This window comes from Eschrichtius robustus, chromosome 14 (assembly GCF_028021215.1).
Source record: "Eschrichtius robustus isolate mEscRob2 chromosome 14, mEscRob2.pri, whole genome shotgun sequence".
NCBI classification, from domain to species: domain Eukaryota; kingdom Metazoa; phylum Chordata; class Mammalia; order Artiodactyla; family Eschrichtiidae; genus Eschrichtius; species Eschrichtius robustus.
In genome coordinates this window covers 83,336,636-83,363,779 of record NC_090837.1, presented here as the reverse complement: position 1 = coordinate 83,363,779, position 27,144 = coordinate 83,336,636, and the positions used below count along the sequence as shown (strand labels likewise).

Here is a 27,144-nt window from a genome sequence, read left to right as displayed (position 1 = left end):
AATCTACTTCATCCCCCGCCCTGAAAGCTAAACTTCCTGTTAAAACGTGGTGATGCCTAGAGACCACCGAGGTGTCAATTCAGGACACGGCACAAAACAGGCAGGACACTGACAGCTTCATTCAGGCCCACTCATGCAGGCCACCTGTTCCACTGACTGACTTTCTTATATTCCCTCTGCATCCCCGTTTGCCCAAGGAAGCTGTAGCACAAAAAATAAATAAGTAAACAAGAGATTTAAAAAGGAAAACCCATTGGGAACATCACACATCCGTGATGCCTACTGAGTCAAGATAAGTTCTAAAAATCTTTCCATAATCTCCATCTACCCAGAAAAATCACCAAGCTCTTGCAATACATAGTTTAGCTAATATTTTCAACACTCTATCCTTTTAGGCCTTTTTCTTCTTTAAACTGGAGCTGGGTCTACATCGCGGGTGGACTGTCTTGGCGCCCTCTCTTGTGTAGGCCATGGAATATTATGCTGCCGGGTATGAATCAAGGGAACTGGATGATTGCAGACAGGACACTAAACCTCTCAATAATCACCAGCCAATTCTGGATTGGGTTTCCCGAGCTTCTTTTGGCATTTAGAGTGGAAACTTAGATATTCTGGTATTCGAGCATTCAATCAACAATTTCAACACCTTCCATGAATTTCCAGCTTTTTCCTCATTTTTGCAAATGTCTTGGTAGTATCATTAGGAGATAAAAAAGGTCAATATATTTAGCCATTAATCCATCTCACCAGTAATAATATGCAGTCAATTAGTTTTATTAAAAAATCTGCTTATAGACTACCATTTAGATTAGCCTCAATTAATTTTAAACCATCAACTACACAGAGACAGCAACATTTATTAAATTTAAGATAATTCTTACAGGGAGTAAATTTCTTCTGGTATTGCGAACTTTTATGTAGAGATAACAATTTTCTTATTAGCACATGTTATAAAATTGTAGTTTTATTTCAGTGCCAAGGAACTCTGCCTCCAAGCTTAGCCAAGAGAAGCAGCTGCAGCATTTATGAAAACCCTCTAAAAGTCAGTATCTAGTAAGGCCTATTCCCAAATTCTGTCCTCATTTGTAAACCACATAACATGAACATTTTGTACAGATAACATTAGATTGCTGCTCAAAAGCCACAGCCCGTAAGAAGGAAAAGTAAACAACTGGAAACATGGCATGGAAAAAAAAATATATATATATATGTATGTGTGTGTGTGTGTGTGTGTGTGTGTGTGTGTTTATCTATATAACCAAAATGGCATGGTAAACAAATAACATGTCTGAAATGTCAGCAGAAATAACTATTTTTAAGTTTCAAAATTCAATACCGCAAATACAACTAAAGGTCCTGTTCTACGACGCACAGCTCACGAATTAATTGAAGTCTTTTCAAGGACTGCATCATCGCAGGGCAATGTTAAGGCTCTGTGATACTGATTATCCAAGGGGCAAATACTCAGGAAAGATGAGATGACAGCAGAAAGGAGATCAAAGCCCGTTACTAAAGTAAACATTTCCAGGTATGCCTTAAATTCATGTTGCCCTGTGTCTAATACCCTGTGATCAAAACCCGACTGTTCACAGTTAACCTAATTACCTTCCTTGGAGAACGATTTGTACGTTACAGAGACCTGGGTAAGAAGGGAAAAAACAACATAACACCTCATTTAAACCTCACCGTAAACCTGTGAGTTGGACGTTTTTAGCCTCCTCTTTCGCTGACGAGAGAGGACACGCAGAGAGGGAGTCACTCCCCCGGGACACGTCAGGAATCCGCACAGTCCAGCCCATTAGGCCCGTGCTCCAAGGCACCAAATGGAGTGGCCATCTCCAAAATTCTCAGCATTAAGACGTCACATCACAGAAAGCATCAACCTGCATTTTGGCTACACAGGCTTCTAAACTGTGCAAAGATATACGCATTTTTAAAATTCCTATTCTGTATATACGCAAAATGATAGATGTGATACTGTCATTAGTTATCACACCTAATGATAGTATCACATACCTTGGTTGGAAACAGTAAAATAACACCATTTCACATGATGGTTGGGAAGGTTGAGTGAGACAGTGGGATGGTTATACAGACTAAGTGAAAGAAAGGCAGGCGCTCTTCAAATTGTGAAGTGCTTCAGAGATGTGAGTTGTCACCTGCAAGCCCTATGTGTTTGTGTGTATACACACCTACTGATGTCACCACCTACACTTTTCAAAATATCCGTCTAAGTCGAAATTTCAAGTTCCATAATATTGGAATGTGCCCGTATAGAACCACATTAAGAGAGATAGCCAAGAAGAAAAAGTTTACAGAATCCATTCAGAGACCAAGTCAATGGAAGGAATACTAGCTTTTTTTATCCACTGCATTGCTGTGGTGGTGCTTTTAACTAAAGGGGTGGTTTATACATATTTTCCTAGAGTTATTTTTTAAGGTAAAAAAGAGACAACAACTAATACTAATGTAAAAATTGTTCTGTATAGTCAAATCACCTTCTCTGAAAGAGATTCAAACTAAAATTCCCCCCCAAACAAAAATAGTTTGGGTATTCCTTTGTCGTTCAGTAAAATGGATTTTTAATCACAGAAGACTACCATGCTACTTCTGGGAAGTGTAAGTCCATGGAGAGGGCATGAGGAAAATTCAGAGAACCTGGGACGAAGGAAAGAAGGAACACTCCTTCCCTGTGGTGTATGTAGTGGGTGTCAGAATACGTGTTTTTGTCCCCGCCGTGGGCCCTTCTAACTCTGTTTACATTATGAATTTTGTATCAGCAAGAAACTGAGATAGTCCCAGAAACTTCCCAAGGACTCAGTGTAATGTGGGATTAGAAAACCACCATGACAGCATGGTGAAAGGGGACACAAATGCCTGGTAAATAGCGATACCACTTCTTCAGAATAACTGTCATGCAGTTAAGAAGCTCATAACCAAACCAAGGAACCCAAAAAACTAATTTAAGAAAATAACTAAATTATTCATAAATGACCATTAAAATGCTACAAACTGAACTGATGAGTTGTACGAATTCTGAAATATTACAGCTGATTATAACTGATAACTCTAAAAACGAATTCTACTTTACAGAGGTGTCAGACCAGGTAGAAAATCAACGATCACATGGGGTCCCAGGAATCTGATCAGCATTTTTTAGGCCACGTTGCATTTTAGATTTATTCACGACAGTCATGACAGGATGTCTGGGAGGCACAGACAGAGAAAATTTCTCAACAAGGTAACCTTGTAATAAGGCCTAAGGCACAGATCACGACATATGAACACATTCGCAAAAGGAATCTTGAACGGTTTTCTCCGAAGAAAGATTTTTGACATCAGTCAAAAACCAGACTGTAATCGATTTTTCACGTAAACTAATAATGAAATGCCCTTCTGTCCAAAGCAGCAGATATTTGAAACGTCAAAAAAGCTTGGTGGCAGCCAGACTGTAGACGCCCAAGTGAATGTTTTCCTTCAAGATAAATAAGGCTGTGGCAGCTGCTGTCTACACTTAACACCCCTGCCCATATGAAACACGTACAAAGTGTTGAATGGAACAGACGGTTTTGTTATGAGACAAGTTTTGTTTTTGCTTCTTGAAGAAACAACTTTTCGCTTAAAAGAAAACCAGCTTCCTACCAACCATTTACAAATTTCTGTAAGTGTACAAAAATACAAATACGAAAATAAAAACTACTGTGCAAAAATGGAACTTACTTTCCAAGAAAAGCTCTTTATTCTAGAACTTGCATTTCCAAATTTGAAGAAATTTATTTTCCACTCTAATAGCCCTTGCAAGTTAGAGCGGTCCTTGCATGTAAATTGGTATGTTCTATTTGTTTTTTAATCACATGAGAAACTTCAAGCCAAATGAGACTGGAATTATATAAATCCATTTGTCCTCAACATCTAACTGCAAAATGATTTAAATTCTGATAACTGAACAGTTGTCAAAACTTCAGGAAATGCATTTTGTCAATCTTCATGTGGTAGGTGGTCCAAATTCAGCATGGAACTGTGCTGCCCATTGAAGCCTACACCTGTTGTGATGGTACTTTCTTGAGTTGAAGGATAGAAGCTCTTATCAAAATTTTATTGAAATTTGCACCACTGTATAAAAATGGTATTGGTTCAGACTAAGACAATGCACTCAGATATTTCCTAATAAAAGGGCTAGAGATAATAAAAGGGTTTATAGAAGGGAAAAGAAGAAGAAACAGTTATAAAGCACCAAGAAAAATATAATATTTGCATTTAGCACCTGATTACGCTTTCAAAATGGTGAAAACCAATGGTGGAGCAGTGATAAAATTTACTCAAATGGCCCAAAATATTTCTCAACACAAAAGACGATACGATTCCACAGTCACACTCAGTCATCCACTTTGGAAAGTCACCATCCACAACTGAAACCCAAACAAAAAGTCTCCTAGACATTTCCTTGTTGTATCCTCAAAACCAGCCATCACAGGAAATTCAAGGAAAAAAACCCAATTCAAAATATAAGGAGCTTGTCCTTTAAAAAAAAGCACTCAGGGACTAGTGACTATTAGTAAAAGAAAGCTAACTGATGAAACTTTTCAACCCACGACAAACTATGAAAGCTGCAGTCATCATTTGCCTCGGTGGAGTTAGCAGCTGTCTTTCTGTGCTCCATTTCACTGAAAGGGAGAGAGCAAGAACACAGGCGCAATAAAGGCCAAAATCTGTTGCAGGGCGTCTGTTTCCACAGCTGGAGACAGGGCACTTACTATTCTATATACAGCAGTCCAGCTTAGACACTCAAGTGGGCAGTGTTAAATTGCAGGGCTGTGCAATCTGATCATTAACAAGTCCCCAATCAGTTTCGCCTTGCCTTGGCCCATAAGCCAATCTGCTTCAAAAACACATTTCCTCGTGTCCCACGAGTGTGACTATGTTTGTTCAGTATTACTTAATGGGACAAAAAAACAAAGACAATACATTATATAACAAGGGCTGGCCCTCTACAGCTAAAGGCCATTAGGAAGAACTGGTCCAACTTGACATAACACTGAATTATTAAGAAACTAGACAAGTTTAACGTGAGATTCTCTCACCTTCATTAGAACTGATTATTTTTTAAAGGCTGTATCTGCAAGCAGTTTTTAAATGCATTTCCAACGTCAACACGTTGGGGCACTGCAGATTAACTTAGAAGTAATACATTTAAAAAATTCTTTTATTCAGAAGGGATGAAAGGGGGTGGGGGAAGGGGTTGTCTGGATTTTTCAAAACAGAGTGATTCGACTTTGAGGATATTTTCTAAAACGCTAGTTTCATGGACCTCTACCAAAGGCTGGACCACAAATCATGGTCCCAGAACGCGGCCAAACATTAAGTTACACTGACCCGAAGCAGGGAAACTCCCAGGAGGGAGGAGGATGGAGTTTATTTTAATTACACTGGAGAATACGCTTGCTGGGCTTGAATCAGTCCCTACCAACCGGCCGTCACATGGAAACGCACGCTCACTTACCGAGGCGCAGGCTCCCGTGGAACCAGGGCTGGCGGCGTTATTCTCCTCGGGACTCGGAGGAGCTTCCTCTGGCCCCCGAGTCACAAGAATTCTGAAATGCTGCTGCCCCGCCTTTTGATCTTGCCTGATCTTAAACGTGCAGCCCTGACCCTGTGGCGTCCTTTCCACGGAGTTGGTCCTGTGGATTTCGGGAGCCACCCTGCGGCCCCGAGGTGGCGTCTGCGGGTGGCCCGGGTGGCCGCGCTCTTCCGTGGGGCTGCCCCGCTCGGCCCGGGGCTGCGTGGGGTACGAAGTGCTCCTCTCCAGACGAATGCGGGGATACCTCACCAACCTGTCCCCCTTGGTGCCAGTGAACCCGAAGTTGAAGTCACCGGCCAGCCCTGGCGCGCCTGCTTGCGGCTGCTGCAACTGGAAGACAAAGCACCGCTTCCCGGAACTTCCAGAAGCATCTGGAACATGCTGCAGGGACCAGCGCCTGGGCTCCGGCGCCGATGGGCCGCTCTGGCCGTCGGCCCCGAAGGGCGTCAGCCTCACCTGTCGCACGTCTGCGCTGGAGGCGCGGTGCTGGATGCGGAGCCCGCCGCCGCCCTCCCGGCCCCCGACGAACGAGGGCTCGGCCTCCTCGAGGCCGTCGGGGGCTACAGGGCCCGGCACTTGGCGGCCACACATACCGTTGACCTGCGGGGCCGAAGCCCTCGCCGCTCTGGGAGGGGAGCTCTCGGGACTCTCGGGCTCCGGGGGCTCCGGACAGCCGCCCCAAGGCACCGAGCCCGCGTCGCCGTCCAGGCCCTCGGGCGGCCCGCACCCGTCAGGGGCCCCGTCGGCCGCCTTGCGCTGCAGCGAGATCTGCACGGACGAGCTCCGGGTGGGCCGCGCGTCGAAGGGGCTCAGGAGCTGCGGGATGAACATGGACGTGCTGCGCTTGAGCGCGCCCACGCCTCCCTGCAGGCCGCCTCCGCCGTCCTCTGCTCCATTCGGGGTGAAGGGGTGAGGGCCGCTCCGCCGCGGGAGCGTGTGGAATGCCATGAAAAAGTCGTCTTCTCTCTCCTGGTCTAGGATCTCTGATTCGGGGGCTGTGTTGCTGCGACCTGAGCCAAAATGAAACCGAAGCCGATGGGCCATGGTGCCCAGAGGGCCAGGGAGGGAGAGGACGAGCGTCAACAAGAAGCCTGGTGCTGCCAGAAGTCAAAAACCAAAGACACAAACTCCAAGAAAAAGTGTCCCATCTGCCAAACCGTTAGTACTGCGGCACCAAGAGCGACAGATAGCAGAAATAACCCAAGTGGCAAGCGGCATTCCAGGCATGATTGGATAAGAGCAAAAAGCTCTCATCCACACTGTGACAGAGGGTAGGATGGCCAGAACCACATGACTGCGGTCTCCCCCTCCAATGCCAGCTTGTGGACTTAGTGGAGTTTTCCCCCCTCTCGCTCTCAATTTTTTTTTTTTTTTTTAAACAGCAAGAGCCTGAAACAGCACCTTCCCAGCTGCTGCTTTTCCATCAGACAGGAGTGGCCCCAGCAGGGAGCTCTCACAGCTGACTAAGGCAGCAAACACACTCCGAGCCATGCTGCTATAAATCTAACCGCACGGCGCTCACCGGACAGTTCTTTCCGAACCAAGCAGGGCACCGGGACTCTCTCTAACCAATGTGAGAGAGAGACCTGGCGTCCAACACAGAAGCACACGCAGTATATCCGCCCACCTCCCCAACCACCTTTCCCACCGAACCAGATAATGACAAGTAAAAATGCCGTGGCCGCTGGAAGACTCTTTCACGAGCAATCGGATGTTATGCTCCCCTGTTACTTATGATGTCACCACACTACCATGATGGAATGCAAACTAATAAAATGTACTATAAATATGATTACACACCCCACAGGATAAGTGTCGCTTTAACACTAAATAATTAGACCATGATCTACAAGTAACAAAATAGCTAAATGGAGCGGGGTACATACAACTCACAACACTGCCAGTTAAGGCCCGCCTCTGGCTACTACAACGTTTTTCATTTAAAAGATTGGGGGGGGAGACGCAATCTCATACATAATATGATTCTCAGACATGGCGGTACCAGAGGAAAGGAGCTCAGCTGGAGAAAACATTCTCTCCCCTATGCCAGACAGGAGAAAAACCCACCACCCTCGCGCCACCACCACCCCCCCGAAAAAAAAGGGGAAGGAACGTTGAAGAAGGGTAGGCATGTGGTTTCGGTAATAAATTAACTTAAATACCATGCAGAAAAAAGGCTGCCTGGAGCTGCCTGTTTTCCGGTAAGAAGTCAGCATTATCACCCCAGTTGGGATACAAACATAGAATCTTGCTGTTTTTGAAGGGCCAAAAAGGACCTAAGCAATAAAAGTGAAAGTCCACGTTCAAAAAGCTGTCATCGGATTTGTAGCTAACTTGGAATATATTCTGTGTGTTTTAAACATACTCTTTCCCATGATCCAGAAACATCAGTTATTTAACAAAGAGGTTTATTTAGGAGGGAGTAAAAAATAGGGGGCAGGGGGCGGAATACCAAGCTGCAAAGAGTGACAAAAAGTTTATTTTTAAATCTGCAAAGCATGACTGTGTCAACAGCTCTGGAGTCCAGGGTGTGGAGGATTAACCTGTGTTTACATACATCCAAATCTGTTTTCTAAAGGCATGTGTTTTAAATGCCAAAAATGATCTCTATGAGAGAAATGGAAGCCAGTTTGTTTAATGCGAAAACTGCCTAGCACCACTACGGTCGGTCACGTATAGTCTTAGCTGGGTTAATAGCCAACAAAGAAAAAACTACTGCCAGCAGCATTCACTGCATAGTAACAACACTGCAGATGGCCTGGGGCAAAGCTAGGTACATAAAACACCATTTTTCAGATAAAGTTTGAATTCAAATGGGATTTCTTAGAGCTCTGCATTCATTCAAAGCCCTTTTGGGCTTAGAAGTATAGTTTAGGGCTCATGGCAAGGTCATCTCAACAACAGTCATTCTTTTAGATATTGGAAAACAAAATTTTTACAGTGAATTTCCTTTAATAGAAGAAAAATAATGAGTTAAAGCCCATCTGACAAGAGGCAATTTTTCCTCAAAGTTGACCGTTTCTTCACCTTGAAGTGTTATTATACTCAATAAATGAGAGAGTAAGGATTAGTCTTGTGGCTGCATCTGTGTCTCCAGGGACTTACTGTTACTCTGCTGAACACTGCTGAATTCAGTGTTTGCTGGATGAAAGATGGAGGGCTAAGAACTGCACCCTCAAGCAGAATTTCTCATTCGATTTAACAAGAAAATAACTTCATACACAAAGCAAAAGTGATTTTAGCTACTGAGTACTACTAAGTATCACCTAAGGTACAAAATGTCCAGTTCAATGCAACCACCGAGAATCCATATATTTTAATAGAAAAGCTAGCAGGATGGTGGGCCAGCATCTGTTGGCTTTCTAATTTGGAGAGTAACACAAGGCACAGGAGATCAAATATACTCCCAAGTTCCCTAAGGGTTAAAGGCCTGGCTATTCACCACCACTGGCCTGAGACTTAGGAGACCAGCAGTTACATAATTACATAAGGGCTCCAGACCTCAGTTCTCTTTCTTCATTTGCAAGGACAGAGAATTAAATGAGTTAACATTAGAAGGCTCCTCCAGATCAAATATTCTATTAAACTCAAGCTATTCAAAAACTTGTAAGTTTCAGTTGAATTCTGCAGAAAGAAGGGTCCATAAGAACATTTCTTTTAAGCAAATAATATACGGTTGGAGCCTCCGTATCCGCGGGTTCCGCATTCATGGATTCAACCAGCTCGAATCAAAAATATTCAGGGGAAAAAAATTCCAGCAAGTTCCAAAAAGCAAAACTTGAATTTGCCTCATACAGGCAACTATTTACATAGCATTTACATTGTATTGGGTATCATAGGTAATCTAGAGATAAATTTCAAGTATACAGGAGAATGTGTTTAGGTTACATGCAAATATTTCACCATTTTATATTAGAGACTTCAGCATCCTTGGATTTTGGTATCTGCAGGGGTCGTGGAACCAATCCCCCCAAGGATACTGAGGGACGACTGTACATAAGTCTCAGAGAAAGCAAATCTGAGTACAACTGACTCCACTGAGTTATAATACCACTTCTGAGACTAACTTAAAAGCTTATACATATCATAATAATATTCATTTTCATAGTTGGAACACTTGGCTCATAGGTATTTGATGTATATATTCTAGGGAGTTAAATCTGGCAAAGTGCTTTAAGCCAGATTTGCTTCTGAAACTCCATTTCTAAAATGAAATGTAAGTTGTATCAGTTACATACATACACATATATATGCCTACTTACATATCAATCTATATAAAATATATGTACCAGTTTTATGCCTCAGGCATATTTCTGGTTCTTTGAAGTTACTATCTATGAATTTCCCTCGAGAAAGTACCACTTTTAAAAAAACAGCTTAATTTTACCTCCTAAATATAGATTTACTTTTTGCTATATACTCTTAATTAGATTTTTGTTTTCCCAAAGAGATTCATTATTGAACATGTCACAATCACATGGTCTGGCTTATACATAAAAACCCTGAAAGGTTCATTTACATGAGTAATGGCGGCGACAGATTTGCATATTGTTTGTATCCCCAGAAGCAGAGCGTAAGCATACATGGTTTGATAAATCACCAGTGTGACTTTCACAAATATTAACGACGATACAAACATACACATATACAAATAAACTGTCCTACCCATATCAAAATGTTTGAATTATGAACATTAAACTAGGAATGGGACAAAAATGGTCTTATTGAGGGACATGTATACTGGCAGAAGTACAACATAAATACAGGTTTTTAAAAGATGTTGCTCTAAAAATTCAGTTTTTGAAAAAATGAAGCAAAAATGAAAAATTGGGACCCACTTACCAGTCTGTTTTCATCAAATACTTCAAACAAGAGTCTGTGATTAGATGGGTTTACCTATGAGGGACAGAAATAATACTTTTTAAATGGGCAGAAATAATTCAAGGAATGAAATAAGAGACTGAAAGAATAAAATGCTTTATAACACACCCAAATCAACTGTGTAATATAAACAATTAACCTGCTCTTTCATCAACTAAATCAAGTTTTCTATTACTGATTTCTATTATTATTCTACGCCTAATATTTAGACATATCAGAAGAATAAAACGCTTAATTTCAAGCTGCTTTTCCAACATAAGAAAGGATAATTCTAAGTAGTTTTTAACAGTTGCTAAATCTCCCCTAAAAAGGCATCCTCGTGCCTGTACACCAAAGGCTACATCCTCACAAAGGTCTATGCCGGAGGAAATTTCTTAGGCCTAATAATAAAAGCAGTGATAAAAAATAATGAAGAAAATAGTAAAAAGCGGCTCTTTACCATTGTGTGCGTACTTTTTAGGCACTATCTCCTTTATTAAATATCAAAAACACATGATCTCATTTATTCTCAAAGCAGCCCTATGATGTATAACTGTCACCCCAATTTTACAAATGAGGAGCTGAGCCCAGCAGGGGCAAGTAACTGGCCCAGGAGCTGGTTATGCAGGGCAACCAGGAGCCCCACCAGGTCTGGCCTGCGAGTCTCCAGAGCCCCTGGTTCGAGCCATTAGAGAGACAAAGAAATAAAAGATAGCCCCTCTTCCAGCAACTGTGGGGTCAATGTCAGAGCTACTGGGCTTTCGATGTCTTTTTGCTTCTTTCTGTCTCTTTACCCAAACCTCACTGAAATAGCAGAGATCATCCTTCAGACTCAAGTATTCAATATCATTTAGTTAAGGACCAACCACGTGTGGGACATGGTGGGAAGCGTTCTCATTTCTATCATTGTACGTAAATCCTGGAAAACAACCTTACCAAGTGAGGATTCCTCTCTCCTAGTGAGAGATGAGGAGGCTGTGGGGAGTGCGAGTCCTTGGGGGGGGGCTTCTCCAGGGTTGGAAAGGATGTAAGTGGTAGGACCCAGGTCTACCATCACTAAGTAGAGGGAGGGAGAAGGGAATGAAATAACATTTGATGGTACAGAGAACACGACTTGTGCTTCTGACCCCTTGGCTTGCTCTTAGCCTAGTGATGGAGCAGGCAGGTGGGCAGGGGGCTTAGTGTCTGTTTGAAAGCTCAGTGAAGGGTTGTACTGCTGACCAGTGCGTCCACAGGCCGTTGCAGAAGCTGGCATACAGTAAGCACTCAATAAAGATTTGTGCGATGAATACAACAAAAATGTTTTTTTAAATGCCCCACCAAAAAAATCGAGTTTACATATGTTTACAGCTAATATAAGCTGAAAAAAACCTTGGATGTACTAAAATTTACAGAAATGTGGCCAAGGTGTTAAACTGAAAGAAGTCTAAGTAATTTGGAGTATTACAAGTGGAAAGCTGTATCTGAGAGTTAGCTACGGGCCAATAATATCTATCTGCCCCCATTACTTTTTCAGTCCTTCATGAAGTAATTTAAAATACATCTGGTAGAAGCTACACATAGGATCTCACCAAGTATTAAAATATCAATGCCATATTTTAGCTCTGAACATAATAGAAAACAGATGTCGTATATAGCGATCTAAGTTCGGAGCACATAAGATACCATTGTGACTGAAAGGAAGAAATCAGGACCAATTATAACGAGTCTAATGGTAATATTGTTCTTTGGGAAGCTACACGAATCAGAAGATCTTATTTAGAGCATTTCTGGAAGTAGAGTAGTTTTTAATATCACAACTACACAGATGATAAAAATTAATTCATCCTGAAGAGAAAAAAAACCCTCTTTTCCATTAAATACCTGAGCAGCTTAATATTTTCAAAATTTCAGTACAAAAAAAAAGCAACTGCAAAAACTCACTGTAGTCTCCATTAATTCACAGAATTCAGTCTTTCTACACATAGCTCTTCTAGATATTAAATATAAAAGGTTGAGGAAATTTACCTAATTTGGTGATATTTAAACTCCAGAAGTAGTTTTATATTACACACATACACTCACACTGAATCTCTGAATTGTAAAAATTTTCCTTCCTAATTGGAACACGATTGGCAACCTTTAGGCTTCTTTTTAATCATGTTGCTTCTACTGGGTTCGTGTCTCATAGAAATAATTAAGCTCTTGTTTTAATTATATTTTACCTTCCTTTTTTTTTTTAAAGAAAAACTTGCATAGAAAAGCTAAAATATGGTATTTGGTTAACTTTCTTTTTGTTTCCCTCAAACATCCCAAAATGAAACAAGTCCAGATTTTGTTACCACTAGTCAGTCTTTGAAAATTCGGGGCACATTAGGAAGCTACCCAACCATTTCTCATCTTAAAAGGAATTTCATAATAAAAATTTAACAGGTATCACTCAATGTGAGTCTGTTGTGATAATATATCAATCTAGTTATCAATAACAATTATTACCCGCCCCCCCCAAAAAAAGAAAAACTTACTCTAAAATAAAATTCTTCATTCCACTTTGGGTTCAGCGTCTGGAAGAGAAATCATCTTGTAATTTATTTTACAGTCTTTGAAACATTAACAGTTACTAGTACAATGCAGTCCACACAGTTGCTTCAACTTTTCCTCTTCCCCCCAGTAAAAAAAACAGCTAAGAGATTTTCAAAATGGCAATAAAGGAAGCATTTAGTCAATTATCTGAGACTATTCTATCAACCAAACTGGATGGGGATGGGATGTATTTATGAAACAGATGATTCACAGGTAAGAAACCATAAATTTCATGCTATCAACCAGAAGGAATAACGTCAGGGACCTACAAAGAGCCATCATCGTGAAAACAAAGATATTCTTCAAGAAATTAACACTGATATGATTATTCTATCAAGAAGGAAATGAACTTTGCTTATTTCCCCTCAACCTGCTACAAATCTGTCTTGGAGAGCAATGAAGCAGGTGGCAGAAGGGTGACAGTGTTCACTATTTATACAAAAACTGAAATCTGAAGACTATTTTATAAAGAACAATATCGATGATCAGATTATGTAACATGAAAAAACTCTGCCAGTTATAAACCAAAAGTGAACTCTTTTCCCCCAAATAACCAGGTTTAAAAATATTCATCTACCTATCCTTCAAGCCTCCTCTCTACCCATCCACACCCATCCATCCATCCATCTCCACATCAATCCATATAAATATACTTCTCACAAGGACATGGAAAGATACTTTTGTCCTCAGCTTCGATAAAAGATGGACTACCGAACAGCCTTTGACACTAAGATGAAACATACTATGGGAGAATACATTTACACATGTGTTTGTGCATTTGGACATGCATCATACTCTGAAATAAACACATCTCTCAAAAATTCTATGTAAAAATTTGAGACTGAAAAATCACCACCTCACCAAGGACTACAGATATTTTAAAGTTAGAATGCTATTTGTCTTTATCAATCTATTTCCTTTAAAAACTAGTGCAGGAAGCAGCAGCAAAATAAGAGCAACACAAAAGCACCATAAAAAAATAAACTGAATTTGTACAACATTGAACTGGCATTAAAGAAAAAAAAAAAAAAATCAGCAATTTCCCCACCCACAACTCAACGGGGCGTTTAACCCTAAATAAAGGGGTTTCACACTTTCAGCTGTGAATCGAGCCGGGGATGGTAACGAGTGAGAGGGCTGGGAGGAGGAAGGGGGAGAGGTGGGTGCAGGCCCAGGTCCGCCACGGGCTGCAGCCGGTCCGGAGCCCAGCTTCACGGAAATGCAGAGGGGGAGAGGCAACGGACAGGTGAGGGAAGGAAACAGACAGGTGAGACCACAACACGCATGAAGGACCAGGCACCCGGCCACGAGGAGAGGACGATGAAAACAGTTCTTAAACCCGGGCGCAGCACAGAAATACTAACCAGGAGGCTGGCTGCCGAGCGAGGCAGACAGCGCAGCCCCGGCTACGCAGCGACACCCTCTACCGTGGAGCGGAGGGAGGAGGACCTCCCCTCGGAAGGAAACACATTTCAGTATCCCCGATCGCCGGCTTCGGTGGCTTTGGTGGCTTTGGTTCTCTGCTCCCTCCGCGTCTGGCAGGCAATCAGGTCCCCGACTGCCTTCCCTGCAAGGCGGGCCTCCCGACCCGCTGGAAACTCAACCAGCGGCAGCGCCCAACAGGGAACAATGGCCTCCGTCCTTCACAGGAATCCTCCCCACTCATCAAAATACGGGCTCCTGTTCGCTAAACTGATTTGCAGTGCCAGTCGAATGCCAGGTGGAAGACACGCTAGACTGCTGTGTCTTCCTTACACAAAATGACCTGGCCGCAGACCCCTGGCGTCTGCACGACGGCAGGAGAATTACCATTTTTTAAAAGCCATCACGCTCTCCAGGAACTGCTTGTCACACAGAGTGTTAGACTGTTTACCCCGCAAAGGTGGGGAGGGAAAAATAATAGTAATCTATAAGTAATACTGAAGCACAGATAAGAACAGTACTTCTGATAGAAAACATGCATCTTCAATAAATGCTCCAAATATGGAGTAAATATATGTTTTAATATATGTTATAGATAGATATACAAAAACATGGAGATAAATGAATTAAGATATAATTATGGATATAAATCTATGTTCTAATATATTTTATAGATGTATATAAAAGCATGGAGATAGATGGGTTAAGATATAAATATGGATATAAGTATATGTTTTAGTATATTTTATAGCTGTATATAAAAATATGGAGACAGATGAATTAAGGTATAATTATGGAAACAAATCTTTAATGAAATCATGGGTGTAAAATTTAGAAAAGTGAAACATACACAGACACAAACACACACAAATGTGCAGTTTTATTGTTAATATTTTTTATTTGTTTTTGTGTAGCTAAGCAAGTATTTTGCTTCCTTTGGTAATACCTGTTTTGAGTTAAACCATTCCCTTGGTGCCTACCAAATCCACAAGCCACTCCATTTCATTAAACGTATTTTAAATTGCTTTAAATTTCTTTTCATAAACTAACAAGCCAACAAGAAAAAGTCCTTGTTTTGCTTTATTCTTTGCAGGGAAAAAAATTTCTACTTGTAATAATGCATATTTTAATACTGTTTTTATAGTCATTTAACTAAAAGCCAAAACCGGTGTCTTGGGTTAACTCTGAAAACTTTGAATTGAATTTATAGATTTCATACTGAGAGATGCTTAAAATGCAAATATTGCCATCTTAAAATATAAACTTCTACAGAGCTCAAAGACATAATTTAATGAGATTTAATTATGACTTAAAAGATGTTTAATTAAGGATGGACGCTTACCTTTTTAATTGTTTTTGTCTGTACCAAAGCAAGTTCTCTATTCTCATCTGCTACGTACAATGAAAGTTTCACATACGGATCACTGTAAGAAAAAATAGGATTATACTTTTCATTTTAAAAATACAAAAAAGAAAGTAGCCATAACCTAACTGAAAATGCAAAAGTATCACTTAATGGCCAGCTTGTGTAAATTTCACAAACTAAGCAGTAACATTTTTAACATGCTTATAACTAGGTAAATATACTGAGGAAAGTTTTTATCACCTAGAACCAAGGATGTTTATTTAAAAGCAAAACTAACATCAAACTCATATTCTAATTTTAAAGATCATCTTCTCTATTCTTAATTCAAAAGAATTAATCTCCCATAGTATTTTTTCTAAGCACAATCAGATTCTAAAAAGATTACAAGAAAAATTATTAAAAGGCATATAAAATTTGTTCAGACTAGTAAAATCTAGCTAGAAAATTTAGTTTGCATCTTATTTATATTCTGATTTCCATTACGTTGGTAAAAATTATTTTTCTTTCAGTAGAGGTAAAACAGGCATTGTTCATCTAAGTCAACATATATCATCTTATAGATTAAAACAAAAACATACACACAAAAAATTAAAGCCCAGTAAGTCAACAGAGTTGCCCAAAGTTACAGATTTTACTAAAGTCTTGATTAAATTTCAGGTTTCCTGACTACAAGTTCCAGAGTTCCTATCATTTCCTTGGGAAACTGAAAACTTTTAGCCAGAAGTATACTGAAAGGATTACTTAATGTGAATTATCTACCAAGAGCTTGGTAAGTCCACTCCTCACACGTTCTGGAGTCGCTAACACTGGGATAGCTCAAATCTAGTTAAACTATAAGAATTTGGGATCCAGGTTCTTCTGTTTCACACTTGAGATTCTTAAAGTCATAGGAAGGGCCTTCGTGTATTCAACCCCCAAATTTTCACTCATCTAATTATTGATAGTGGATGATTTATTTCTATCCAATTTGAGAGTTATCCTTTAGTAGTTATACACCACGACCATTAACCCTTATTTTGCAACTTCCAGGGTATTTCTAAAGATTATACGGAGTATCATAAAATGCTTAAGACTATATTGGTTTTTATTAGATAGCTCAATAAATATGCCATGAAATCTCTTAAGGAAAGAGAATGGTGTGATAAAATGAAAAGTTTAGTACTAACAGGACTATACTTGATATCCAAAAAACAGAAATCAAAAGTCAGTGGGAAAAAAAAAAAGTCAGTGAAAAATATTGTTGGTGTCTATGTGTAGTATTTATTACCTGTAAAATGCATCTCAGTGGAAGCTACAACCATCTCCTTAAACAAACACACACACAAAAAATAGAATTTTCTCAGTTATTTTCTGAGTAAATATTTTTATTTTTAACATTCTGGTTTAGAAGAAGGTATTAGTCAACCCTTTGTCACTTAACCATAAACCACAGATGCTCTTTCACTAAAGAACATCTAACCAGATGCACCTACTTCTCCTTATCTGGACACCCTCAGCCTCAGAATAAAGATGAACCAAGAACCAGAACCTAATCTAGGTCTAAAGACCCCAGGAACACCGTCCTAATCAGAGCCATGGTCTGGGTGATGGATCAGGAGTATAATTCTAGGTCAGTGGTTCTCAGACTTGAGCATATCAGAATTGCCTGGGGGCGGGAGTACTTAAAACACAGCTTGCCGGGCCCCAACCCCAAATACCCCCAAAAGATCTAGTAGGTCTGGGGTGGGACCATAGAACTTGCATCTCAAATAAACGCCCAGTGATGTTGGTGCTCTTGAGTCAGGAATCACACTCTGAGAACCACTGTTCTACATGGTATTTGAAAAGAGTATTTTCTAGTTATAGAAACCCATTTTCTATTTCCAGCCACCAAGCTATTGCTAAAAAGAGCTCACGGCCTGATACTCTGTTATCTCAATAGGCTCCCAGTACGCCATGGAGGTGCATGCACGCTCGTACACACACACACACACACATTACAGAGAAGACAAAAAACTCTGCTGACTGCCATCTCTTTTTTCATGCCCCCTGGCTGTCACGATTGCTGCCTATTATACAACTGCAATAAAGAGCTAGGCACTCACTTTAATGGAACATTCACATTCTTCCTCTAATCATTTACTGACCTCAGTTTATATGCCCGGAATAGTTCACAATGAGTGACACATGCAGTTGGGGGTTGAGGGTGGGGTTTCTGAGGCTGGGACAATGTTCCCCAGCTGTGACAAGGAAGGCATGTCTGGGCTTGTCTTGAGTGTTCATCCAGGCAGAAGTAGGTACTACGGTGACTATGTGAAAGATTGACCAGGAAACTTCCTGGAAGAGAATTCAAGGTGAACGGAGAGCCAAAGGCCAAGGGTGGGAGCTGGTGAAAGGACAGTAAGGTGCAAGTTCAAGGGAAGGGAGCACAGGGCTTGGGATGGGCTGGTGAAAGGATGGTAGGGTGTAAGTTCAAGAGTGGTGGGGCTGGAGTGGGGAGGGGAGCCAGCTGTCCAGATCCATCTCCCTTTCCAACGGTACAGCAGTACTACTCCCATCAACAAATGTTTACAGAGCACCGACTACACTCCCAGGAGTGGGCAACAAAAAGGATTAAACCATCAAAGGTCAAAAATGGACATTCATGGATAAAGAAGATGTGGTACATATATACAATGGAATACTACTTGGCCATTAAAAAAAATAATGCCATTTGCAGCAACATGGATGCAACTAGGGATTATCATACTAAGTGAAGTAAGTCAGAAAAAGAAAGACAAATACCGTATGATGTCACTTATATGTGGAATCTAAAATATGACACCAATGAACCTATCTATGAAACAGAATCGGGTGCACAGAGAATAGACTGGTGGTTGCCAAGGGGTGGGGTTTGGGGAGGGAGGGAGTGGGAGATTGGGGTTAGCAGATGCAAACTATTATATATAGAATGGATAAACACAAGGTCCTACTCTACAGCACAGGGAACTATAGTCAATATCCTGTGAGAAACCATATCACATTTTCAAATGGAAAACATGAAAAAGAATGTATATGTATATATAACTGAGTCACTTTGCTGTACAGCAGTAATTAACACATTGTAAATCAACTGTACTTTAATAAAAAATAAAATGTTTTTAAAAAGATAGTTAAAAAAAAAAGAGGACACTCATGAATGGCCTTCCCTAGCTCAGCTGAGTGAGGATGACGACATTTTCCCATTTCACCAAGGGGAAGGCTGGAGCAGAAAGCTGTGATACAAACAGGGCATCAAGCATCAGAAAATGAGCAGGAAGATGCCAGAGCAGCCTGAGCAGCAATCAGTTCTACCCCAACTATCAGCACAACTGAAACCAGCACCACCATTACCGTCACCACTGCCACCAGCCCAGCACCCAACCACCATCAAGCATCCATGCTGCACCTGGCAAATGTTTATATGCAGTATCTCATTCCACCCTCACCACAAGCTTATGAAGTTGGCACGTTTTTCAGATGAGAAGATGAGACAGAAATCAAGCAGCTTGTCCCACGTTCAACAGGAAGCAGGGGAGATGGGAAGGAACACAGGCATGCTTGCTCCAGAATCCGACCCTCTGAGTGCATGGATCCAGCCTTGCTGCAATACACTATGCTGACCACCAACAGACCTAGCTGGAAGAAATGTCTAGGGGCAGGAGTTCCCCAAATTCTGGAAAACATTTTGTGCCGTAACTGCTATTATGACCTCATTTTTATCTTATTATCTTATCCAAGTCTGGTGGAGGAACAAGACTCTTGGACTAAGTGTCTACCTTTAAGGAAGGTCACACCTTTGAGATCTTATCTCCTTTTCAGCACTCCAAATAGCCAGCTGTGCGACCTTGGACAAGCCACTTGAGCACGCTGAACCTCGATTTTTGTATCTCCAAAAACAAGTGGTTGGACTAAATCAGTGGTTTTCAAACTGCAGACTCGACAGAGCCTTAGTTCTGCATAACTATCTCAGGATAACTACAGGCTACCATTTCCACCTTAATCTGTTTTATATATGGGTTGTTCATGTTAGAATATTTTGGGACAGGGTTCTGAAACTTAAAAAAATGAAGTTTAAAGCCAGTGGACTGGATGATTCCTTTTGGTTAGGATATTCTGAATCTCAGAATAATTCAAACTCACTTCTCTTCATCCGTAATAACAATAGCCCAGCCCATCCTAAGTAAATACGGATTGGCTTCCTAAAGATATGGCAGGAAGAGGGAATAACACCCTATCCTCTCCACCAGGGCATGAAGGGTGAAGCCCCCAGTCGTATGAGAACCCCCCCTTGATCATCACTGGGCTGGTATTTTCTTATACACGTTACCAGCTCTAACCAACTTACCTATGAGGTATCAAAAACATATCACCTGAGCAATAACCAAGACAAAAGGCAGGCAGGTGTGCGTGTGTGTTAGGGGGAGGGGCAAGGCTGAGGGACAGCAAGCCTCATCACGAGCTTCTTTTCAAAAGCTTGCTTGTTGTTTTAACCCCTGACGACCTTCATCTGAGTGTGATACTCTGCAGGAGTGGTGAGAGGAAGAATTCAGTTCCCAGAGACTTTTCCACACTGACTTGAGCCGTCTGATAGAGGCAGCAGTTCTGGAAGAAGCTTCTGCCCTCTGAAGCTCTACTTCTCAGATCTCACACTCTCCACACCTTTACTACGAAAGGCCGGCCAAATCCTGAGGTCAATGGTAGGTTATGTTCAAGACTTACCTTCCCCCAGCTAGACCACCAGAAGGTTTAGGAAAGACACATAAAAAGCTCATCAGCAGCTTGTATTACGGGGAGTAGACACAGGGTACAGCTATAGGGGTAGAGGTTCTGGTTTTCATGGCACTCCCTGTACACTGAAGATTTTTGTTGCTGTTATTAACCAGTAATACATAATACTTTTATAACTTTTAAAAAACCAGGAGGGGCATGGAGGGAAGTAGGCAAGAAGACCATCTATCTCCTCGGCTGGTACTTCTTCATTTGGTGCCCTTGACCATCTCCACTGGAGTCTCAAATCTCAACTTCCCCAACTGTCTAAGTGACCTTCAGACAGTCACTTAACCACTCTTAACTTCAGGTGGTTCATGAATGAAACGGGAATGATAATTCCTAACTCAGAGAATCATTGTAAGGACCAGAGAATATTACGTATTAATATTAGTAGCCACTTCAGCACCAAACACACAGCATAAGTGCCCTATTAATGACAGCTGTTGTAACTGATTCTGTTTTTTCCTCTCTTTCGAGACTTGTGAGGTTCTCTGTTGCTCCTTCCAAGCCCCCTAACTTCTGCTGTGATTGCTGATCTAATCTGACACTGATAACCTTATAGCATAAATTGGGTGCCGGCCAACCCCAGCACACTAAGTATCCCATGCTTCCTCATTATTCATGCTGTGTGGAAGCCCCATGGGGACCTGGGTGGAGAGGATCAAACTGGCAGTATTATTTACAACAAAACTCAACAGGGTTCACTCTTGGCAACCAGTTACCGTCCTAGTGGCTGGTGTTCAGTGCAACTCATTAACATTACTCTCTAGGAAGCTCAACGCTTTGTGGTTCAGAAGAGAAATGATCTAAAAATGTGACTAATTCTATATAGTCACATTATTTTGTTGTTGTTAGTCAGTAATGCTTACAGTTTATTTACGTGGGTAGCACTTAAAATCTGTTATGCTTTCATGGTTACATTTTCCACACTAAGCATATATATATATATAACATATATATACATATACACGCACGAAAGTAACTGACACATAGCTAAAGTTAATAGCTGTTCTCTCTAGATTACAACTTTATGAATTATGTTTATTTTCTTCTTTGTGGTTTTCATTTTTTTCTAAATTTTCTACTGTGAGCAAGTACTACTTTTATAAGTACAAAAATTATGAAAATAGCAACAATAGTTACACATACGCTACAACTATAACATACTCTTCAGTGAGGCATGGAACCCTGCAATTTCATGGCTAGCCTAAAACCTTAATAACAAACCCAAAAGAGCTTCAGATGTTTTTTCTACCCAGAAAATTGCCTTAAATGTGTGACTACTGAAGATATTTGAAAGAAATATGCACATATATTCCAGCCTTTGACATTTACTGAAAGGCATGAATTACACTTTGAAATACATCACTTGTCACCAACACTGACAATGAGCTGCTCTTAAATATGTATGACCTTTCAACAAATGCAAGAAAGCAATGGGTCTACTACAGACAGATGCATTTTTACCTTTGTCCAAGGTAGGTAAAGAGGCATTAAAACTTTATAGCTTAGGTGGAGGCATAACCCTCCCAGACTTTAAAGCTCCAGTAATCAGAACAGCGTGGTACTGGCACAAAAACAGACATGTGGATCAGTGGAACAGAATAGAGAGCCCGGAAATAAACCCACACACCTACGGTCAATTAATCTTTGTCAAAGGAGGAAGGAATATACAATGGGGAAAAGACACAGTCTCTTCAGCAAGTAGTATTGGGAAAGCTGGACAGCCACATGTAAATCAATGAAGTTAGAACACACCCTCACACCATACACAAAAATAAACTCAAAATGGCTGAAAGACTTAAATATAAGACATGACACCATAAAAGAGAACAAAGGCAAAACATTCTCTGACATAAATTGTAGCACTGTTTTCTTAGGTCAGTCTCCCAAGGCAACAGAAATAAAAACAAAAATAAACAAACGGGACCTAATCAAACTTACAAGCTTTTGCACAGCAAAGGAAACCATAAACAGAACGACAATCTACGGACTGGGAGAAAATATTTGCAAATAATGAGACCGACAAGGGCTTAATTTCCAAAATACACAAACAGGTCATACAACTCAATAATAAAAAAACAAACAACCCAATCAAAAAATGAGAAGGCCTAGATAGACACTTCTCCAAAGAAGACATACAGCTGACCAACAGGCACATGAAAAGATGCTCAACACTGCTAATTATTAGAGAAATACAAATCAAAACTACAATGAGGTACCACCTCACACCAGTCAGAATGACCATCATTAAAAAGTCTACAAATAACAAATGCTGGAGAGGGTGTGGAGAAAAGGGAACCCTCCTACACTGTTGGTGGGAATGTAAATTGGTACAGACACCGTGGAAAACTGTATGGAGGTTCCTTAAAAAACTAAAAATAGAGTTCGTATATGATCCTGCAATCCCACTCCTGGGCATATATCCGGAGAATACTATAATTCGAAAAGATACATGCACCCCAATGTTCACAGCAGCACTATTTACAATAGCCAAGACATGGAAACAACCTAAATGTCCATCAACAGATGAATGGACAAAGAAGATGTAGTACATATATACAACGGAATATTACTCACCACAAAAAGAGTGAAATAATGCCATGTGAGGCAACATGGATGCACCTAGAGGTTATCATACTAAGTGAAGTAAGTCAGAGAAAGACAAATACCACATGATATCAGTTATATGTGGAATCTAAAATATGACACAAATGAACTTATTTACAAAACAGAAACAGGCGCAGAAAACAAACTTATGGTTACCAAAAAGGAAAGGGGGTGGAGGAGGGACAAATTAGGAGTCTGCAATTAGCAGATGCCACCTATTATATATAGAATGGATAAACAACAAGGCCCTACTGTATAGCACAGTGAACTATATTCAATATCCTGTGATAAATCATAATGGAAAAGAATACGAAAAAGAATGTATATATAACTGAATCACTTTGCTGTACACCAGAAACTGACACATTGTATATCAACTATATTTCAACTAAAAAAACCCAACAACTTTACAGCTTAGGCACATTCTGTGAAGCTGCTGGAAAATATATTTTTGGATATTTCAGGAATGACTTGGCTGTTTGGAGCAGCTTGTGGTTTGCCCTTATCCCAGCACCTTTGCAGTCACCCAAGTCTTGAAATGGCTAGTCAGGACCAACTCTCTCCTTGTCCTCTGCCATCCACAACCAGTCACTCGGGGGTCCCAACCTTGGGTCCTAGAGACCCTTTGGAGTCGGAGGGGGGTGGTGGGAGCACTGCATGTGCATCTGTTCATCTCTGACACATAAATACACAGTTCTGTTTATATCTATGTAGATATGCAGTAGCCCATGAAAATATTTAAGCCAGAAGAGTTTGTTTTTAAAACAATTTGAATTAAAACCAATGTTTTCTTATCTTCTGCTAGTATAAATATCATTCAGTGGCAGTCACTAATAGGCAAAGTTCCACCTATGAATTACTAAAATGTTCATACAGCTGTCAAAGAAAGTGATAGTTGTGACATGCCTTTGTCTCCAGCATTTTCTATCACGTGTTTTTCCCGTATACATGCAATCATCAGAGATTAAGAAACCACTTTTCTTTTATACTAGTAATAGTTTAATAGAGGGACTTCCCCAGCGGTCCAGTGGTTAAGACTCCATGCTCCCAATGCAGGGGGCACGGGTTCAATCTCCGGTCAGGGAACTAAGAACCCACATGCCGCCCAGCGCGGCCTGAAAAAAAAAAAAAAAATTAAAAAAAAAAGAGAGCCAAGAGAGATAGCAACTCACAAAGCCATAAGGAAACAGGGAAACCAAAAACCGCTCCCTTATCAGAAACTGTTCAGTAATTAATTCCTCAAATAGAGTGTCCACCATGTGCAAAGCACTGTGGTGGACACCAAGGGGGGAGGTTAAAAAAGTGGGGGGCAGGGGGATAGAGGTAAACAGATGCTGCCCTCAAAGAGGCTGTCTACCCCTGCTCCAGAGAAACCAAAGTCAGACAAGAGTCAATGCATAAAATATGCAGATGTCGCCTTTATGAAAGTTGGCTATATACATATTCTAAGAACGCAAAAAAGTCATAAATGTTTATGTTTATTAGATGATCTGAAATGCAGGGACCATCTTATGAACAGAAATAATAACTTCCAGTATCATTTATTAAGCACTTTCTGAGTGCACAGCATTGTGCATGGTGCCTTATGTATACACCATCTCTGATCTTCAGAATAACCCTGGTAAGCAGGACGTTAGTAATTCCCATTTCATGGAAAAAGAAAAGAAAAGATAATGTCCTAGTACATACGTGCACACATGAAATGCTATGGAGCCATTAAAATGGTATTGATGAGGAACCTGATGTAATTGCCTACGCTTTGTTTACAAAGAAAGTTGAAAGTTTTTAATTAAACTATATTAGCAATTAAAATTAAACTGTAAAAGCATATACACCTACTGCATTATAAATATACCAAACTATAAAATAGTGTTTATTACCGCATTTATGAGACCATGAGTGATTTTTTTCTTCCTTTCATTTCTCTCTATATTCCAAACGATAGAGATGGTCACTATTTAGGCTGGAACACTGAGACCGCAAGGTGACATAGGTAGTCCCTATGGCCAGCCTCTCTGCCCCTCCCCGCCAGGGAAGTCTCACTGGAAATGGTCCCAAACAAATGGCAACAACCAGAAAATTCAAGTTAAACATACCAGACTTGTGCTGATAAAGTATGTGGGGTAAACATTACAAATTTAACGTCAATTTCTAATTGAACCACCACCTTCCTTTTCAAGTAACAGGGTCAAGACATCTCAAAGAGCCTTTAAAGAAAGGTATATAAACACACTCAGTGGAGTAAAAAGGAATGCCCTTTCTTAGTATCCCTGTTAAGTATCCTGTTGGTGAAATATGCTTCACCACCACTGGAATAGCGTCTATTTGTGGGACCCCTGCCAGTGAAGTGATGCTTAATTACCATGTCAACACTCAGCAAGGCAAATCATGCACTTGTAAGAGAAATTACCAACTTTCCAAATTGGTCAGACAAGACTGCACGAAAGTGTATCTTCTGAAAATACAGTTCAGAAACACATCGCAGCACGTGCACATGCTCAAACCACATGCACACAGACAGGTGTTATTCAACAACCTGAGAGCGTTTACAAAGCTTAGAGGGTTTTACTGCCTAATGTAGGTGGAATAACCAAAAGTAATCCATGATGAGATGTTTTAAATGTGGATTTCTCGGATTAGAAATGGTACGAGAAAGTTAAAACTACTTCGCATGATTCCTCAGGTAGTATAGTAGTCCTCTCTCTTAATATGCAACAAACATTGTGGACATTATAGAAATCTTCAGCCAAATGAGACCATTATAGCAAATACTATTATTACATACATCATTCATTTCAAATTGCCATAGGATAGTTCAGAGGTACTTTCATTTATTTTATTTTTTTAAAGATTTATTTATTGTTTCTTTATTTTTACTTTACTTTTGGCTGCATCAGGTCTTAGGTGTGGCACACGGGATCTTCACTGAGGCATGCGGGATCTTTAGTTGCGGCGCGCAGGCTCTTTGTTGCTTTGCACGGGCTTCTCTCCAGTTGTGGCGCGCAGGCTCCAGCGTGCATGGGCTCTGTAGTTTGCTGCACACAGGCTCTCCAGTTGAGGCGTGTGAGCGCGGTAGTTGTGGCGCACAGGCTTAGTTGTCCCGTGGCATGTGGGATCTTAGTTCCCTGACCAGGGATCGAACCCGTGTCCCCTGCATCGTAAGGCGGATTCTTTTCCACTGGACCACCAGGGAAGTCCGTCAGAGGTACTTTTACTCACTTTTCTGCAACCTTTATTCGAGTAGTCATGTTTGTTATCTTCCGAGGACTAGTCCAGCATAAAGTAGTAGGATCCGAACCCGTAGGATCCCTACTTCAAGGACTCTGGATAACTAAAACTGCAGGAGTATATACACGTACTCACACCAAGACTATGTAGAGCTCAAGTTCACTTCACATAAACTTTAAATAGTCCGTAAAAGCTCTGGCTGAACAAAAATCTATATAATGAATCATTTCCGCATTACCTCCCATCACAGCCCCAGAGACATGGTTTCATGAACAGAGATTTTATCTGTAAAACAAGTGTTTTTAAACACACACACACACATACACACAAACACACAAGTCCTACTATTGTTAGTTAAAAGAGCATTTGGTCTTTGTCAATAAATTTATCTGTGTGCATTTAATTCATTAAGAAAAGGTCCCAGAAGACCGTCCAATGGGAAATATATCCACAGGACAATATAGAATCAGTATAATATATGCACACTTTCAAATTTACCACACAACTAAGTTCTTATTTCATTATCAGCTTTTACTGATCTTAACTATTTAAGCGGAATAATTAATATAACCTCAAAGCTGTTAAGTTTTCAAACAAAGACCAAGTTATGCCTAATATACTTGTATATTCACTTACCAAATGCTCCACAGACTTATGAGTAATTCCTGCCTAGAGAAGGGTTATCAGCTGGAAAATATTTATGCAAATTGTTTAGCACAAAGGGTAATAAACTTCTACAATGTTACAG

At 40.6% G+C, this 27,144-nt stretch overlaps 1 protein-coding gene across 5 annotated transcripts in view; it reads right to left on the bottom strand.

Moving 5' to 3' along the window:
- The window catches only part of NEDD4L (NEDD4 like E3 ubiquitin protein ligase), a 338,047-nt gene that overhangs the window by 136,786 nt on the left and 174,117 nt on the right, over positions 1-27,144 (bottom strand). For 4 of the 5 annotated variants that reach the window (XM_068563771.1, XM_068563772.1, XM_068563774.1 and 1 more), the window contains 3 exons: positions 15,765-15,846; positions 12,943-12,981; positions 10,421-10,474 (listed from right to left, as the gene is read on the bottom strand). In XM_068563771.1, coding sequence (XP_068419872.1) covers positions 10,421-10,474; positions 12,943-12,981; positions 15,765-15,846 — 175 coding nt within the window. Of the gene's footprint in view, positions 1-5,500; positions 6,527-10,420; positions 10,475-12,942; positions 12,982-15,764; positions 15,847-27,144 lie in introns of those variants that run through there. The other variant, XM_068563770.1, reaches the window with a different exon arrangement.